Raw genomic sequence first — 18681 nt, 5'->3', positions numbered from 1 at the left:
AGTGCCCAGGCCCTTAGTTCAAGCTCCATGACTGACCCTACCCCCACACCAAAAAACAAAAATAAAAATAAAAATAAATAAATAAAGGGTTCTCACGGACTTTCCTGTCCTATTTGGCTTTGATTCATGATGCTCAGATCTCAGCCTCCTGATGTTATTATGAAGGTGTTATACAGAGGGGTTTCCATTTTGTAAATCAGGTAATGAGTACATTTCTTTTTCGGACAATGTCACCCCTTTCTTCTCCTTTCCCCAGTTTACCTCTCCCATCCCATCCCACAAATTACATGGTTCATTTTTCACACAGTATATACTGAATAGCATGATTGCACTTGTTCATCCTTCTTCCCTCCCTTTCTGAGACCTCCCTCCACTGCTCCCTCCTAAAAAGAAAACAAAAACAAAAGCCAAATATCATCACTATCACCAAAACAAACCCATGTTTCCACTTCCTGGAATTTGTTTCGATAAATAGTATTTTAAATGTTCAGGAGTTACACCTTTGAGTTCTTCCACTAAGGGTATCTTCCTTTAGTCTGTGTGTAAATGCCTAAAGTCCTGTATAGGTTATCATGTCCAACTGTATTTTTAGATATGGTTATAACATATAATTTTTGACATGGGAAATACTATCACTAAGAGTCTTTCTTTAAAATTCAAGCCATCATGTGTAACAATAATGTTCTTACATTAAACTATCAATCCAACTATAATAAATTACTTGATTTTTTTAGAGCAACTCAATTAAACTGCAATGTGTAAAAATTTTTTTCAGTACTCATTCCATAGCTTTTCTGATAATGATATTCAGAACTCAAGCATATTAATGCTAATTAGATATAATTACATACACCAAATACCATATTTATTATAAACGAAAAGCAATTCCCAAGGTAAACCTTATAATATGTAGATAAGATAGTCTTGCATATTTTTAAAGTGTTTCATCTAATAGTTAATATTCCCTGAAACTTTAAACATATCCCATCATACTTCTGAAACCAATACATTTTTTTAAGGAGGTACTAAAGACACTTTTTAAAGAGTGCCGGGTACAGAATGCAGGGCCTCATACTTGCTAAGAACTACACTCCTGTTCCAGAATAATTTACTTTTCTATCACCTTGTGGTATAAAAAAAGAACACTATAATTGATAGTCATACTGATCAATTATGGCCAGGACTTTAAAAAAAAGGAAGAGAATGTGGCCTCCCTCTCTGAGTAATAGATGTGCTTTCCTGACTTTGTTCTATATTCTTTCATCACACTTCCCCAAGTGATACTGATTTAGTCAACACCTCTACCTTAGGATGAATGTCATTCTTAAGCCAAGGCCACTGACGGGGTAGCCAGTATCTCACTCTCAAGACACCTCACTGTCAACGCTGACTGACTATGTATACATTATTTTTATACCATCATAATGCTCAGAGCTTGGCATTTCTAACAATTCAGAAGTAAGGAAAATAAATTACAAACAGCAGATTGACATTGAAGCACAGCCTACTGTGAGATCCATATGATTGTTACAAGATGAAACAGCATGAACACCTAGAAGAGCACACGGGCTTACTGTGGGAGTCATGGTTATTGACAGGTGGGATACATAACATATTGTAAACTCTTGTAGAGATATAACAGTGAAACTCCCCTCCGTATAACTAATGTAAGCTGATTTTAAAAAAAATCAACAGGAATCCACATGAGACTCATTTGCCACATGGACCCAAGTCCAGGAGATTTGCAGCCATTGTGTGTAGTCCCCATCCCGCTCCGAACTGACTGAAAAAGTGCCTTGGGGCTAAACAAGAACAGAGCACTTAAGACAGCAATGTCTTACTATCTAAATCCCAAGAAAGAGTTCTCTAGTCACTAGTTCTTCAGCAGTTACTGAGGTAGATCTTCTTAGTCCTTTTACCATTCATGTACCTCTTTTCCTTTCTGTGGCTTACAGCTGATTAATGTGTCACCAGGCTACAGGATGTAATACCTCACTCTGAGGTGTCCTAATATGCCAGGTTTGGGTTCTCCTTGGTGTTGTACCTGAACCCAGATATTTGCTTGCCTTTTTGAGTTTTAGATTTCCTTTTTTTCTTTTGTACAAGTTCTGGGGGCTTAAGCTGTCTCTTAGCTTTTTGGTTCAAGGCTGATGCTCTACGAGTTGAGCTACACTATTACTTCTGGCTTTTTGGTGGCTAAATGGAGGTAAGAATCTCACAGACTTTCTTATCTGGGCTAGCTTTGATCTGTGGTCCTCAGTCTCCTGAGAAGCTAGGATCATAGGCATAAGCCACGGGTGCTTGGCTTACTTGCCTCTTTAAAGCAATCCAGTACCCTCTCTACCTCACCATTCCCACTCTATTGGAGGAAAAGCAGGAGACCATGGTTTATGAAATAAAAGGCCAAGTTTATTGTGTGTTCTTTCTAGGATTCACCTGCCATTCCTTGTTTCATTTTCTTTTCTCCTTTTGGTGGTACTTGAGTTGAAGTCAGGGCTTTCTACTTGTCATGTAGGAACGTGTTGTACTGCTTGAGCCAGGCCTCGTGGTGGGCCTGGAAACACAGTTCTCATCTCCACCTCCTGATAGCAAGGATTAGAAATGTGAACAAGCCTACCCAGCCTCACCTGCCATTCTTTATGCAGGGCAAGGCAATCCTTCCCTCATGAATATGAAGAGTGGTCTACTGAGAGTGTCTATATAGTACATGTTGCTAACAATCAATGAACCAGCAACATCGGTCTCTCATCATTCTCACTGAAAATGGACACAAATTGTAATTTCAAGGCTTTGTCGGGGCTGCAGGAGACATACTGCAGAGTGGACGAGGAGGCTAATCTACCCATTCCTTAGATTTCTTCAAACAAGAAGGCAAGATTACAGCAACATGTTAGAAGGGGACCACTGAACAGTTGTGAGGACTCACACTGTGCCCAAGCTCTAGTCTACACTGGAGATGACCCTGAAGCACTGATGTGTGTCCTTGAGGGATTCAGAGCTGGGAAACCTATGATCTCCTTTGGAGATTACCGCCACCTCTCTATAGAGCTTGGCCCTTGCAGGCATCCTGAGCAGACCATTTCAAATCTTAATGTGTACCCTAGAATTTGCTAAAAATGTAAATTATAATACAGAAGGACAGGTCCAAATGTCTACATTTCTAACAAACAACCTAGAATCACCTTTGTGGCCTGAATACTCCATTCTGAGTTAGCAAGAACCTCACCGGGTCTGGTTGAGGAACTTGGACACATGCCACACAGGTATCAGGACTGATGGCAAAAAAGTTCTAAGATTTCAACAACTGAGTATTTCTATAAAAGATGCTTAACTTAGGATCAGTCATCACAGAGCTTGTAGAAAACAGTTTGAAGAAAATTTAAAATGTCAACATAAGCCAAAAAGAAACCATTTTTGAGTTTTATTTTAGCAATAAAGGTGATTTGGAAGATTGTCTCAATAGTACTTTAACTTCAATTATAGGAGTTAAAAATAATATAGGATGTGTGCCAACCAATGAGTTGTACACGAGACAGTCATGCCAAAAAGCTGAGCTGTGTGCTGGCCCAGTGCCGAGTGCCAACAGCAGGTGCGGGTGGCCTTCAGCAGTACACTGTGGTCTTTAGAAGCTCACTCCAGCCTACCTCATTTGCACAGGTACCTCTGAGTCCAATCAGATCCGCTTCTCACAGACTATGTGTTATGCCAACATTGTTACTGCTGCCTAAAATGTTCTTCCATAGCTATTAGGTTTCAATTGAGCTCCATCCAGCCCTACCTTTCTCTATGAAGTAGTCCAGGCACATGTTTGTTCTCCTCCCAAGGATTGCCAAAAGCACTGACCTCATTAGATCCTTTCAGTGAGCCATCACCTCAGTGTCTTGTTAAGTTTCTGAGACAGGATCTCACCGTGGTATAAGCTAGGCACTAGGATCGCAGGGACATGCATCACATTTCACCACATTATTTGGATGCATATGTCATTTGCCTCTAGAATCTAACCTTAAGTTATAGAGGATCAGATCACATTTGTCTCTCAGTTCATAAACCAAAGTGCACACATTATAAGCACAATTTGGTTTAGGAGAAAAAAAATTACAGAAAGACTATTGCTAAAAATGCCCTCACTTATTACTCCATACTCAGAAAAGTACAGGTCTAGAGTCAAATATCACACGCAAGGCTTAAATGTAATTTAAGAAGCACTTAAGCTAGGTGTTTGTGGCTCATATTAGTAATCCTAGCTACTCAGGATGCTGAGATTTGAGGATTGCAGTTAACAGTCCAGGCAGGAAAGTCCAATTAACTAGTTGATAACTGATAAGTAGGTGATAATTATCGTTAATTAAGTAGTGGAAAGAAAAGCTGGACTAGGAGCATGGCTCAAGTAGCAGAGTGCCAGCTGTGAATAGGAAAAGTCAAGTGGAACACAAGGACCTAGATCAATCAAGCCTCCAGTATCAGCATTAAAAAAGAGGGGGGAAAACAGTTGCAACATTTAAAAAGAGCTGTCGGACCTGTTGGCTCTTGTCATTAACTTTATATGCCCAGGAGGCTGAAATTCAAGGATCACAGTTTGAACCCAAACTGGGCAAAAAAGCTTGTGAAACTTTTATTTCCAAGTAACAAGCAAAAAGTTAGAGGTGAAGGTGTGGCAAAACAAACAAACAAAAAAACCCTTGAGCAAAAAAGCCAAGTAAGAGCACAAGCCCAGAGTTTAAGAATTGACATAAATAAATAAATAAATCTTCAATTTTTCTCATTAAAAAACTACCAAAACCTTTTGCAGAGTACATATGAGCCTCCGCTGTAATATTTGCTATCGAATCACCCTGGAAACACTTCACAATATGACTAGTAGAGAGACTGTGGTTTACCACTTGAGAGGGCATGCATCAAATCAGTTTTCCTAATACTCAGGCAGTTACAAAGATGTTAAGAAAAACAAACCACACACATTTCTTTCTTTTTAAAAACAAAACCACGTAAGTATTTCTTCTTCCCTTTTTTCTTTTTTTTTCTTCTGGTGCCCCTGAGCTTCAGTTTGCTCAAGGCTAACAATCTACCATGTGAGCTACAGTCCCACTTCCAGCATTTTTTGTAGTTTATTTGGAGATAAAAAGTCTCAGGAACCTTTCTTTCTGCCCAGGCTGGCTTCAAACTGCAATTCTCAGATCTCATTTTCCTGAGTAGCTAGGATTATAGGTGTGAGCAACTAGTGCCCAGCTTAGAGAAATATATTTTTAAAAGGAGAAATCACAGAAGTTTAGAACTTTCCTAGCAATATATACCAATCACAAAAGAACTCAAAATCTTCGTGCACTCAAATTAAAAAACTAACATCCTAGCTTATTATTTAAGAAATTAATATTGTACAAGTACAAACTTGACAATGAAATCACAATAAATTAAACCACCGCCATACATTTTTTAGAAGTTTTACAGTAATTTGGAGAAAAGTAGTCAGTATGCCACCAGAACTATTACCATCCCAAATAAACTGGCTCCAGAAGACTTAGTCTTCTAGAACTTTATTTATATAAAAGATGTCTGGGAAAATTTATGTACTAAAGTACAATTTTTGGTCAAAGAATAATATAACTGATTCAGGAAACTAAGTTTTAAAAGAAACTTACTGTGATGGGGGGAGTATGGCTCATATGGTAGAATGCCTGCCTTGCAAACACGAGGCTGTGAGTACTGCCAAAAAGAAACTTACTGGGACTCCTGTGTAGGGAGGAAGAGTAAAAGACCCCCGCGCCCTAGATTTCTCTCAATACAGACAAGGACAGCTCCCAGTGACAGCTTCAAGGGAGGGGAGCTGGACATGTAAGAGGAGACCGTGGAGCCAGCACCGGCTCCACTCCATGACCTTCTCAGATCAGGGTTCCCATCTCTCCCTGTGCCACTCACAGCCAGCCAGGAAAAAAAGCAGCATGTGTTCCCAAGGCTGCAGGTGGAGACCCTGAGGATGATGATGAAGAAGTACGAGGAATGTAAACTCAGAACACAACTGTGGAGGAGAAAAGCTGGCATAGATGAGATGGAGGAAGATGAGGAAGACCGTGCCATGAGCCCGAAGGGCTCCTCCTAGCTATCCAAACGAGGAACACTCCCAGAGACCACTGACATGATAGAAAACGGCCTTAAAAAGAAGAGATACTCAGTTTTCTTATTGCTTTGATGCCTACAAACGGTAAGGATTCATGGGGGCCTCCCAAATGAACAGACATTGGTGTAGAACCGATCATTCTAAGGGTTACACAGACGACTCAGAAGACAACAAAACAATGGGAATGAGCAGATGTGCCAGTCCTCGAGCAGAGACTCTCAACGGAAGTGGAACAGGTCTGGGAACTGCATCTCTGAGTAGGAGGAAGAAAGTTCATAAATGTCTCTCCATGTGGGAATCTTATACTGACCAACCTAACCGACAGAGCCTTCACTATTTGTTTGGAGGGATATCTAATGCAAAAGAAGTACTGTTTCACCTTCCCGTATCACTGCCACTGTAAGTGACACAGCATTCAACTCCTCATACTTGGTAACTGTGAGAAAAAAAACCCATCTTCATATCTGCTATTTGATGCACTGCACTCCAAGTGCATGCATACAAGGTAGGGCCAGGGAGGAGGGTAAATTAGAGCTCAACATGGACGTGGCCATCAGCTTCACTAACGGGTGGGTTATCTACAGGTTGAGCTTGGCTGTACCTGGATCTCTGCCTGCACTGCCTTACTACTGCCCTTTGCAGCTGGTAACCCCAAGCTTCTCTGCCCCCGTGCTCACTTACTTTGTTGGTTTCGCTTGTCACTGGCATTTTTCAAAGGGAGGCAAACAGGACAGTCATGTCGTGTGCAGTTCTTCCAATGAGAGATGATTTGTCGTGAAGATGCACAATGGGCAACTATGACCAGAAAAACAACGAGATGTTATTTTTCTACCCAAATCGTCACACTTTCAATTACACCTAAATTATAATGCCAGATTCCATAAGAAAATGGTAACAAGTGTAACCATAACACAATACAGGCATCTTCAACTTACAGATTGCTTTCCAAAAAGTTTGTAAGTTGACTGTCAAAAACTCCAAACAGAAAACTTCCCATAGAGGCAATGTTATGAATGATGGGTGATTAAGATTTAGCCCACAAACAAAATAAAACTATTCAACCTGAAATACAGAACTGAAAAGTAAAACAAATATAGTTCTGCAATGTCAGTATTTAAAATAAAAACATTGAGTTGTATTTAAAGATGAAAGCATCTAAATACTTCAGTTGAAGAAATGTGGATAGAGAAGCAAATGAGAAGTCTGTGGAAATTTGGAAGGAGACCCTTGAGTGTTTATGATAAAGTGCTGGAGAGGATAATCAAGGCTCCAGCTATTCCCAGTCTTCATCTTCGAAGTCTAACCTTACCTGTTCCAACCTACTCATGATCAGGATTACTCTTGGGACTCACAAGTGACACAATGGGAGAAAGACAAGGTAGAGTTTACCCCAAGGTTTAGGAAACAAGAAAGAAGAGAAGGCAAGAAGATAAAGATGACAGAAAAGGCACAGCTGTTCATGTGAACAGTTCACCTCATTCAGTGTAACTGAGGCGTCTGGGAAAAGGGGTAAAGGGAACACATGATGTGCCTTGGGATGAAACGGTGCACACAGTCTCCCATGTCACTGCCAGTCACCCAGGACAACTTGCTGTCATTGGAGTAGCCTCAAGATGTAGGGCAGAGAAGCAGAGCAGTGGGCAGCAGCAGGTCTGAGTCCATGAACAAGACAGATGCTAGGTTCAGAGAAGGGCATGTGCCTGTCTGTACATGTGCTAGTCACTGCCCAAAAGGAAATCACAATCTAGATATTTACAACCAGGAGTGTTCAAGAAGAGATAGTCTTCCATGACAGGAAAAGAACACAGGCCCTAGCCTTATGCAGAAGAAATCTAAGTTATTAGAAAACCAAACTGCCTTTCTCGTTAGCAGGTGAGCCTTCCACAGGCAACTGAGTGTCAGGTGGTGGGTGCAAGAGCAACATGTTCTAGGCCACACCAGAAAGGGGTCAGTACAGAAGGGTGCACAGCCTGTGACCACAACAAGAACAAAGGCACATTCTACCCTGACCATGGCCACTAGTTCAGAAAAGAGCACTTACCTTGGCAGGCTTTCCCAGCCTGACAATGTGTCATATGATTCAAAACATTTTTCATGGTTCGACAATGTGGGAGAGAGCAGGCCCGAACCTCTCCATTTGCTTGTTCTCGTCTCTGACATTTATGAGCATGAAGCAGTAGAACCAGCTGCTGCTGTATCAGTTTGCGTTTTTCAGGATCTGCAGTAGGACCTGTTGCAATTGCTTGTGTGGGTACAATTCCCACTGATGTTTGCATCTGTGACTAAAAAGAACAAAACAACAAAAAAACCTTAGTAAGCTTTTAAAACTTGAATTTACCAGAGCTCCTTCAGCTTAGTTTCTTCAGTGGTGCCTAGAACACATACACAGTAATTTCACTGTGGTCACTGCCTCTCCTAAGAGAGTACAACACTGTCCTCAACACATCCACCTAGTGCAATTTTAAGATTATCATGTCTTAAGAAAGGTCAAGCGCCAGGACTGGCAAAATAAATAAATAAATAAACAAGTAAGAGGGCTAGGAAGGTGGCTCAGTGGTAGAATGCCTGCCTAGCATGCATGAAGCCCTGGGTTCCATTCCTCAGTACTGCATACACAGACAAAGCCAGAAGTGGCTCTGTGGTTCAAGTGGTGGAGCGCTAGCCTTGAGCACAGAGAGGCTCAGGAACAGTGCCCAGGCCCCAAATTCAAGCCCCAGAACTGGCAAAAAAAAAAAAAAAAAAAAAATCCTCCTCTGATAACAGCTAATACCTATCATATTCTGAATTGGTTTGTTTTTGTCTTTATGAGAACTCAGGACATGTACGTGTATGTGTAGAAAAGCCAGGTGACTTTGCTTAGAAGCACATTAGAAGCCTGAGTATAACTCTAAGTACAACCCAATTTCTAGCTGAAGTACGTCTGAGGTTTCACAGTTGACAAAAAAAAAAAAAAAAGATTGCCCACCTATAAACCTGAGATTCTGAACTGGGCAGACTAGATGAGGCCCAGGAGAAACAAATTGCTGGGGTACATACTGAGAGACACCACAGCATGAGCCCTGCAACTCACATGCCACCCTGAGAGGACTAGCACGCACGGCTCACCATTCGAATGCCATCAGTCACTGCCCATTGTGGCAGGACACAGAAGACAACCCCAGACAACCCTCTCCAGTCAGAACAGCCCTGTACCATCCATACTCTCTTCCCTTATAAAAACACTGATCAGCTGCTGATGGGGTTGGTCCAAAACATCAACTTCAGAATTCTGATACATGATCAAAACAAGTGATAACATTGCTCTCATAAGGCCTTTTAAATAAATAACACACCTGGTAAACCTCCTGCATTATAGCTTTAGGAGTGGTCAAGTTTTCAGCACAGTTAATTTTTCTTTAAAAAAAAAAAAAAAAAAAAGCCCACATGAGCTGCGTATCTGAAATAATCTTGAAAGAGAACCTAGAGACGAAGCCTGTGTGATGGAGAAACGTTCTCAAAGACTCCCCACTTCCAAGCAGCAATCTGTTCCAGTGGCTCAGCAAGACGATGCCGCCGGTTACCAGGTTGTCTGTCTTTGGAAGGAACCGCCAATACACAGCCATTCCCTGCCACTCTCTTGACTTCTTTTTCCCTCTGGTAGCAGTGCTTCAACTGAGAGAACTCATACTTGGTTGGCTTGCTTGCTCACAGCTGGTACTCCACCACTTCAGCCATGTCTCCAGTATTTTGCTGGCTAATTTGAGAGGGAATCTCATGGATTTTTCTGCTCAGGCTGGCTTCAAACTGTGATCCTCCAGGTTTCAGCTTCCTGAGTAGTGTGTATTATGGGCACAAGGCACCAGCATGCAGCTTCTACTCTCCTAACTATGCATTCCTGCACACACACATCCCTCCTCAAAGATACCTATGTATCTCATATCTAATCTACACAAAGGCAATTCAATTTCTGCTTCCCTAAAAATCTGCTCCTCCTTCATCAATAAAAATAATTTTAAAATTCTTGCTCCCACATTAAGCTGTCCTAGAAACTGTATAGAGAACTCATATTTATTAAAGTACTCAACAGAGACAAGTAAATCAGCATACATACTATATATATGTCATTAAATCTAGGATTTGACTGAGAAGTGAGACGCTCATGAAAAAGTGCATCTGAGAATCATGAAAAATTATATGATGACAATTCTTTTTTAAAAGTATTTTTATTTAATGACTTTGTTGTTGTTGTTGTTTATATGGTACTGAGTAATCGAACTCAGGGCCTCATGCACGCTAAGCAAGTACTCCTAAGCCACTTTCCCAGCCCATATGACAATTCTAACAAACCTCAAAGTCTGTATAAAGTAAAAGAGGACAAATAAAATGGTCAAAGGTAAAGTGTAACAAGATACACCTGAAAATTTAAGAAAATGTATATTTGCTTTTGGATATATCCTCAGGAATAATTCTATTTCCAAAGAAGCTTAGCCCTCTCAGAGCCCCACCAGCATAACCTAGGAATAATGGCATCAATACTGGACGTGACCGTGGAGACATAATCCAAAGGTCTCCACACATGCCTCAGTGGAAGACAGTTCTTCCAAGGCTAACCTGCACGTTCTGACGTTCTGATATCCTCTTGGTCTTGGCACTCTAATTCCTCTGATCCCAAGGTTCCCTCTCCAGTGTTTTACTCTTCTGCTGTCCTCCTTGCCAGCTCCTCCTCTTCCTTTTTTCCCTACTCACCCTAGCTGGCTTGTCTGTCTAGTGTTCTGCCTAGAATTAATACCCCACAGCTCTCACTACACTGTCTCATAAGCTGCTGATTTCCAAATGGCCAATGCCTACTCATATACCCATTCACGTGTCTACCATGTCTCCTTGGGCATCCATAAGCATCTAAGCACTGTCCTAGAGTGCAGTCTATCATACCCTTTCCTTTGTTCCCTCCCCTAAGGCTTCTCTCTCCTCCACAGCTCAGTAAGGGTTTTTTTCATTAGATTATCCCCTCACCATACACATTTGCTTTGGTGAGCCACATCCAGGCCACTAGTGCGTCTCCATAATACTGCAGTGCACATTCCTTTCTCAATCCTCTCTCTACACATGAGCCAGAAGAACAAGCTTTGATGTAAAGACTGCAGCTCAAGGCTGGCAGAGTGGCTCAAATGATAGACTACCTGCCTAGCAAGTATTCAAACCCCAACACTGAAGACAAAAAAAAAAAAAATCAGGCTCTGATGCTGGCAGAATTGTTTGAGTATAGAGTACATGCTTAGTAGTAAAAAGCCTTCGGTTCAACCCCTAATACTAGAGATAGCCAGCCAGCTAGCTTAATTTCTAGCAAGCCAATGGCCCTCTTTCCATCCAAGTTGCATACCTGCTTAAGATAATCCCTGCTTGGCCTCTGTCTTCTCTCAAGAGTCACATTCAAAGCCAAGAACTGGTGGCTTAGACCTGTAATCCTAGCCACTCAGGAGGCTGAGACCTGAGGATCACATTTTGAAGTCATCCAGGATAGAAAAGTTCGTAAGACTCATCTACAATTAGCTAGTAAAAAGCTGGAAGTGGAGTTGCAACTTTAGTGGTAGAGCTTTTTCCGCCTTGAGCAAAAAGTCAATTTAGAGTTAGAGGCCTGAGTTCAAGCGCCATTACTGTGATTTGTTTTCTTGGGGGGGGGGGGGGGGGGAGGAGTCAGTGGTAGGCCTGAACTCTGGGCCTGGGCACTGTCCCTCACCTCTTCAGCTCAAGGCTAGTGCTCTACCACTTGAGCCACAGGGCCACTTCTGGTTTTCTGGTGGTTAACTAGAGACAAGAGTCTCATAGACATTCCTGTCTGGGCTGGCTTCGTACCATGATCCTCAGATCTTAGCCCCCTGAGTAGCTAGAGTTATGGGTATGAGCCACTGGCCTGGCTTATACAGACCTTCTTGAGCAGTTTTCTAATTATTCATCATTGCTGCACATCTCCAATTTCATAAAAAGGGACAAGCTCACCATTACTCACACCTACGTTCTAGGCTCTTCTCCAAATCCTGGGCACATGGAAGGGTCCCACAAGTATGACAAATTAATTAATTAAGTGGGCAACTGCAACCCTTCCCTTTTTCAATGCTACCTGACAATGTTAGACTCATACAGAAACCAGGTGGAGCTCATAGTCCATCGCCACAAAGATTCAGTCTATGAAGAGCTAAACCTAGGTACCAGATAATTCAGCATCCGTCATGACTTGAATTGTTTGGTACCAAATCCAGTTGACTTCCAAAGATTACCCTCAGAAGCATGAAAGAAAATGTTAAGTCCAAGCCATTCTATATTCCTTGATCCATGAAATAGACCTAGTTTTTCAGTAGCTTCTTCTCATCATGCAAAAATCTGCAGATTTCAAGAGGCCAAATATAATAGAGAAAATTCAAGGAAGATCAAAAAACACAATCAAGGAATTGCAAACAAGCTGTGTAAACACAGGCTAGGGGGACATTCCCAGCAGACTCAGGGCTGCTAAAGCATGACATCCAGATGTAATTAAAAAGCAGTTTGCAGGAAAGATGTTACAAACCAGACCTCAATTTCCTCATCTCTGAAATGGGAGCTGTAATGATGGCTCTCAAGAGAATGCTACAGAAATACAGTACAATGCAGGATTTCGATGTGCTTTGGAAGAAGCCTGGCACCCTGGGAGTTGGTCAGTCTGGCCTCCAGTGGATCACTGAAGTATGTTCTCAGACCACGCTGGCTCACAGACAACATTCACACACATACAAGCCCACCTACTCTGTGCCCTACAGAGCAAACAATGGATGCAAAAGACCCAGTTTTCCTTCTAAAAGCATTGTGGACTTCCCCCAAGCCCCAAGCAGAGCAGTGCAGCTCCTGTTGACAAGTACACTCTTCAGTTTTCCGTGATCCTAAGAAAACACAGAATACTAATTTGATTTCCCTGTGAGATTCCAGAAGACCAAAGGATGAGCCACTATTGATACTGCTTCCCTGAACTTTCTCTGGAGCAGTGGTTCCCATGAGGGGGTGGGGGAGAGAGGGGGAGAGACTATTATGTCCCAGGGGACATATGTCAAAATCTAAAAACATTTTGGATTGTAACAAGGATAGGAAGATGTTTCTGTCCAGTTTGGGCATATTATGCCCAGTAAGTTCAAGCCACTGGAACAGCACTCAAGACTGGCAAGAGGTACCTCGAACAGAGGAATTCTTTCACTCGGATGAGAATGTGAACCAAAGAGGCACTTAAAAGACAATAGGGGCATCATGATTCAAAGCCAGCCTGGGCAGGAAAGTCCATGAGACTCATCTCCAATTAACCACCAAAAAACCGGAAGTGGAGCTGTGGCTCAAGTGGTAGAGTACTTGACTTGAGCTGAAGAGCTCAGGGATGGTGCCCAGGCCAAGAGTTCAAGCCTCATGACAAGGGGGGAGGGTGTGTGTGTGAAAGGGGAGGGAAGGAGGGAGGGAGGGAGAGAGAGAAAGAGAGAGGGAGAGAGGGAGAGAGGGGGGGAAGAAGGGAGAGAGAGAGAGAGAGAGAGAGAGAGAGAGAGAGAGAGAGACAGAGAGAGAGAGAGAGAGAGAAGGGCAGAAAACACTGAGAGATTCTCTGAGTATAAAGCATGGGACATCTTCAAAAAACTCAAATGCTGTCACCTAAAGCCTAAATGTACTCTTGGGTTGCTGAGCAGGCACAGGTAATAAATATTGTCCAGCTCTGGTGTCCACAACACTATCCTCTCAAGTGAGGACTGGAAAAGCAAGAAAGACCAACCATGTAGGTACCAGGTCCTAATTCCCTGAAGGCCAACACCATTCCCAGAACCCAGGCCTGAGCTGTGAGGGAAAGGATAATCATGGCAACCAAAAGCTAGCAGAAAAGGGAATGGAGCCTGGGGTGTAGGGGGTCATCATTAGAAATAAACAACAGTAAAATCTTCAGTGGCTTTGATACTCCTGGAGGATGAGGGTAAAGACACCTTCTGATTCTATCCTATTAGAGAGAAAAAAAAAAAATTCATCTCTACTTCCCAACAGCTTCAGAACATTGGAGATTGTAAACATGCATCTCTTAGTTTTGATGTAGTAAGTGCAAAGGCCAGAGAAGATGTAGACAGAGGAAGCAGAATGAAGAACACAGAAGAATCCTCTGAACACTTCAAAATGAAAAGTTTTAAAACAACAAAAGGAAAACAAGACAAAAAAAATCCTGCTGGGTGCTGGTGGTTCACACCTGTAATCCTAACCACTCAGGAGGCTGAGCTCTGAGGATCACAGTTCAAAGTCAGTCATGGCAGGAAAGTCAGTGAGACTCTTTATCTCCAACGAACCACCAGAAAAAATGGAAGTGGTGCTGTGGTTCAAGTGGTAGAGGATAAGCCTTAAGCTGAAGAGCTGAGGGACAGCATCCAGGCCTAGAGTTCAAGTCCCATGACCGACTTCTTAAATTACTACTGCAGAAGTATGTGCATGGCAAACAAAGTCTAGCTGCTAGCAACAGCACAGGGAAAAGGAGTAGATTTTTAGAGACTGACCAATCACCACATGCACATCATACATTCAGTAGATGGGGTTGTAGTGAGGATGGACAGAAAAGGCAATAACCCTCAATATTCTAAATTAACAGAGTTCTACTTCGTGGCATAAAAGATCCTTTGTCACATTAACATCTCAGATGGGTCCACAGACTTCTTGTTTCACAGGTCAGAACTCTTAGTGAGAGAATGAAGGCATAATCATCTCTCAACTCTGATGACACTCGTCTCATCAGCTCAACACAGTCCTTGCAAGACAAAGGTCTTTCTTTTGACTGTAACGTTGACAGCTTCAACACACTAACAGTAAGGATAAGAAAAGTCAGCACCACTGGTTTTAAAGGTGTGGAAAGATGAAACAACTCATCCATTCTCTCCTTCAAGGAGAGTTAAGTTAGCCTTCTGTTGTAAAGCTTATTTAGAGAGGTGCTGGTAAGAAATATGGATTATCTTCCTATCACCCAATGACATACTTTCAGTCAAGAATGTCACTGAAGCCGGGCGCTGGTGGCTCACGCCTGTAATCCTAGCTACTCAGGAGGCTGAGATCTGAGGATCGCGGTTCAAAGCCAGCCCGGGCAAGAGAGACCGTGAGACTCCTATCTCCAATAAACCACCAGAAAACCGGAAGTGGCGCTGTAGCTCAAGTGGTAGAGCGCTCGCCTTGAGCTGAAGAGCTGAGGGACAGCGCCCAGGCCCAGAGTTCAGGCCCCATGACCGCCAAAAAAAAAAAAAAAAAAAAAAAAAGAATGTCACTGAAAGCACAATTAAAGCGGTGTGTCAAAGCCCCCACCAGGAGCTTCAGCACTGAGAGCCAAGGATAACTTACCATATTTGGCACATTGGTGACTGAAGTATTCTTGATATCTGTAGGGAAGGCAGGCAAACTATTAACCAGGCTTTGTTTGCTGGGTAACTGAGGGTTCACTCCAGTGGCTCCCATTTGCTGCCCTCCAGTTTGACTAAAGGGTTGTCCAAATGGACTTGTGTTACCAGTCATTCCCATCTGAAAGAAAAACAGCAAAGATTAGCTGACATGACACCATCTTATTACATAAAAGGGCCTCAGAAATGCTCACATGATCCACTGACATAAAACAATGATGTTTTGTGGACCCATCTTCAGTGATAAAGCTTACAAGCAGTTCACAGTCAGAACTGTGAGAAGGCAAGGTGGGCAGCAGGCTAGTAACTGTTCTACATGCTAGACGCCATCCCAGAAGCCGCAGCCACGTTCCCTGCCCCAGGCCCTCATACCCAAAAAGGTCCTTCCAGAAACACTGACCACGGGGAACTCCTTCAACTTAATCCTCAATAACTGCAGAAATGCTTTGTTTCTTTCAAGTTCTCCATCAGATCTGAACAAGTTTCCATTAGTTCCAAACATACAGTAAGAATACTGGCATTGAATAACTTTTCTCTCTGGGATTTGCTTTGAATAGCTTAGCAAGGCAGGTAGTTGTGGTGAGAGGTGAAATGAAGGGGGACTGTTAGCATGCTGGTAATTACCAACCACACAACAGTTAAGTATTCAGTGAATGTACAACCTTTAATATTACACATACCATATTAATATTACACTATTAGAATATTAGAAATTCCCTTTAATAAAGCTTGTCTTTATTAAAGTGGAGGACTGGGATAGTGGTTCATGCCTGTAATCTTAGCTATACAGGAGGCTGAGATTTGAGATCACAGTTCAAAGCCAGCCCAGGCAGGAAAGTCTATGAGACTCTTATCTCCAATTAGCCACCAAAGAGCCAGAATTGGAGATGTGGCTCAAGTGATAGAGCACTAACTTACGCAGAAAAGCTCAGAGTGAGTGCCTAGGCCCTGAGTTCAAGGCCCAGGACACACACACACACAGACACATCCCCCCTCCCCCAAATTAAAGTGAAATAAAATATATGGTAAAGAGAAATTTCGGAAAGCGAAACCCTAGGCTCTACCTCCACAAGGGCAGCCATAGAGCCCTCCCAGTTTCCTTAGATCCTCTCAGTTACAACCTCAAGTACATGTGTGAGAATCCCCAATACGATGTCCTGATGTTTATCTGTCTCCTTTGGGGAGGAAAAAAGAGAAACTAAAGGTCTGAGTGCCTACCTGTATTTTTCCCCCCAAAGTTGAAATACTCAACTGGTTGCCTTTACATTTCTGGGATCTTGTTCAATTTGATGTTTATCTGGAAGAAGAACTCTGGCTAGGGACCTCCAGAGCTGAGTTTCCATTCCAGGTATCACCATGGACCAAGAATACAGCTCAGTGTGAGAATGTTTACCTAGCTTGCATAAGGCCCTGGGTTCAATTTCCAGCACTGCATGTATGTGCATGCACACACCAAGTTCTACATAAGTAAGCAGGACCTCCGTTAGCAACTGCCACACCAGGGTGCCTACTCTGAGTAACTTACATCCTTGCCATAGACTCAATCATCTCTTCTGAAAGGTGAATGTATTCAGTGAGATAGATCAAATGATTCTGTCAGCTCTAAAAGTCTAGGCTGTAAAGAAATCAATGTGTAATGAACTAAACTCCATTTCTGCTGAAATGCCAGTATAAAAACAAAACTAAAGTAGCATAATCAGAAAGGTCTTCCCCGCTGCATTCTCATACACGTGGCATCTTCACAGATAAGGCCTTCCACTTTTCTAAAAGTAAGCCCATTCTAGCCATCACTATTACCCTATGTGCTCTGCATGAGCTTAAACTGACCACAAGCCTTCATTAAACCCATGAATGAGATTCAATTTTTGTGGTTAGGAGATTTTTAATCAAGGCAAAAGGTAACTGAGTAAATATGATTGCATTTCTGATTCCCAACTTAGTTCCTTGAATTGTAATTTAAAAACCAACAACTCAAAAGGGGTTAGGATATAGCTCAAATGGTAGAGTACCTGCTTAAAAAGTACAGGATCCAGGGCTGGGAATATGGCTTAGTGGTAGAGTGCTTGCCTAGCATGCATGAAATCCTGAGTTTGATTCCTCAGTACCACATACACAGAAAAAACCATAAGTGGTGCTGCGGCTCAAGTGGTAGAGTGCTAGCCTTAAGCACAAGAAGCTCAGGGACAGTGCCCAGGCCCTGACTTCAAGCCCCAGAATGACCACCCCCTCCCCTCCAAAAAAGAGCCAGGTACCTGTGGCTCAAACCTATTATCCCACCTACTCAGAAGACAGAGATCAGGATCATTGTTTGAGTCTAGGCCAGGCAAAAAGGTCCCAAGACCCCATCTCAAATACCAGCTGAGGGCTGGGAAGGTGGCTCAGTGGTAGAGCGCTTGCCTTGCATGCTCGAGGCCCTGGGTTCGATTCCTCAGCACCACATAAGCAAAAAGAAAAAAGCCGGAAGTGGCGCTGTGGCTCAAGTGGTAGAGCGCTAGCCTTGAGCTGAAGAGCTGAGGGACAGTGCCCAGGCCCAGAGTTCAGGACCCACGACCGGACCCAAAAAAAAAAAAAAAAAAAAAAAAAAAAATACCAGCTGAGTATGGGAGCATATATCTGTCACCCCAGATGCTTAGAAATATACATAGGAGGACTGTAGCATAAACATGAAACACAATCTCAAAAGTAACTAAAGCAAAATGGGAAGCTGGGGATGTGGCTAGTTAAAATGAGGCCAAAGAGGCCCACACAGGCCATCAAAGGACCACCATCACCCATATCCAGGGAGGCCAAACTGTCTCTGGGAGACTGGGTAGAACTCACGGGCCACACTCTAGCCCTCAGCTATAGTTTTTATGTTAAGCTATTTGTTTCCATAATTTACCTTTCTCCCCACCCCCACCCCCCAGGTCCCAGTACTAGGACTCAGCTTGGGTGATGTCCCTGAGATCTGTTTGCTCAAAGCTAGTGCTCTACCACTTAAGCCACAGTGGTACTTCCTGCTTAATTAGACATAAGAGTTTCACGGACTTTACTGCCTGGGTTGGCTTTGAACCACAGTCCTCAGATCTCAGCATCCTGAGTAGCTAGGATTACAGGTGTGAGCCCTAGTTCTCCACTATTAGTTTACATTTCTGAGCGCTAATTCTTTATTCTCCATGGATCAAATTC

The 18681-nt window shown here is 42.7% G+C and overlaps 1 protein-coding gene across 1 annotated transcript in view; it reads right to left on the bottom strand.

The window, feature by feature from the left end:
* LOC138814578 (histone lysine acetyltransferase CREBBP) overlaps positions 1-18681 on the bottom strand; it is a 130565-nt gene that overhangs the window by 59101 nt on the left and 52783 nt on the right. The window contains exons 3-5 of the mRNA XM_070003584.1: positions 15458-15634; positions 8154-8394; positions 6794-6907 (exon numbers count right to left, since the gene is read on the bottom strand). Coding sequence (XP_069859685.1) covers positions 6794-6907; positions 8154-8394; positions 15458-15634 — 532 coding nt within the window. The remainder of the gene's footprint in view (positions 1-6793; positions 6908-8153; positions 8395-15457; positions 15635-18681) is intronic.

The sequence above is a fragment of the Dipodomys merriami genome, unplaced genomic scaffold (genome assembly GCF_024711535.1).
Source record: "Dipodomys merriami isolate MVZ:Mamm:240054 unplaced genomic scaffold, mDipMer1.0.p SCAF_60, whole genome shotgun sequence".
NCBI classification, from domain to species: Eukaryota; Metazoa; Chordata; class Mammalia; order Rodentia; family Heteromyidae; genus Dipodomys; species Dipodomys merriami.
Note: the sequence above shows the minus strand (reverse complement) of the source record. Positions and strands in the feature narration are given on the sequence as shown.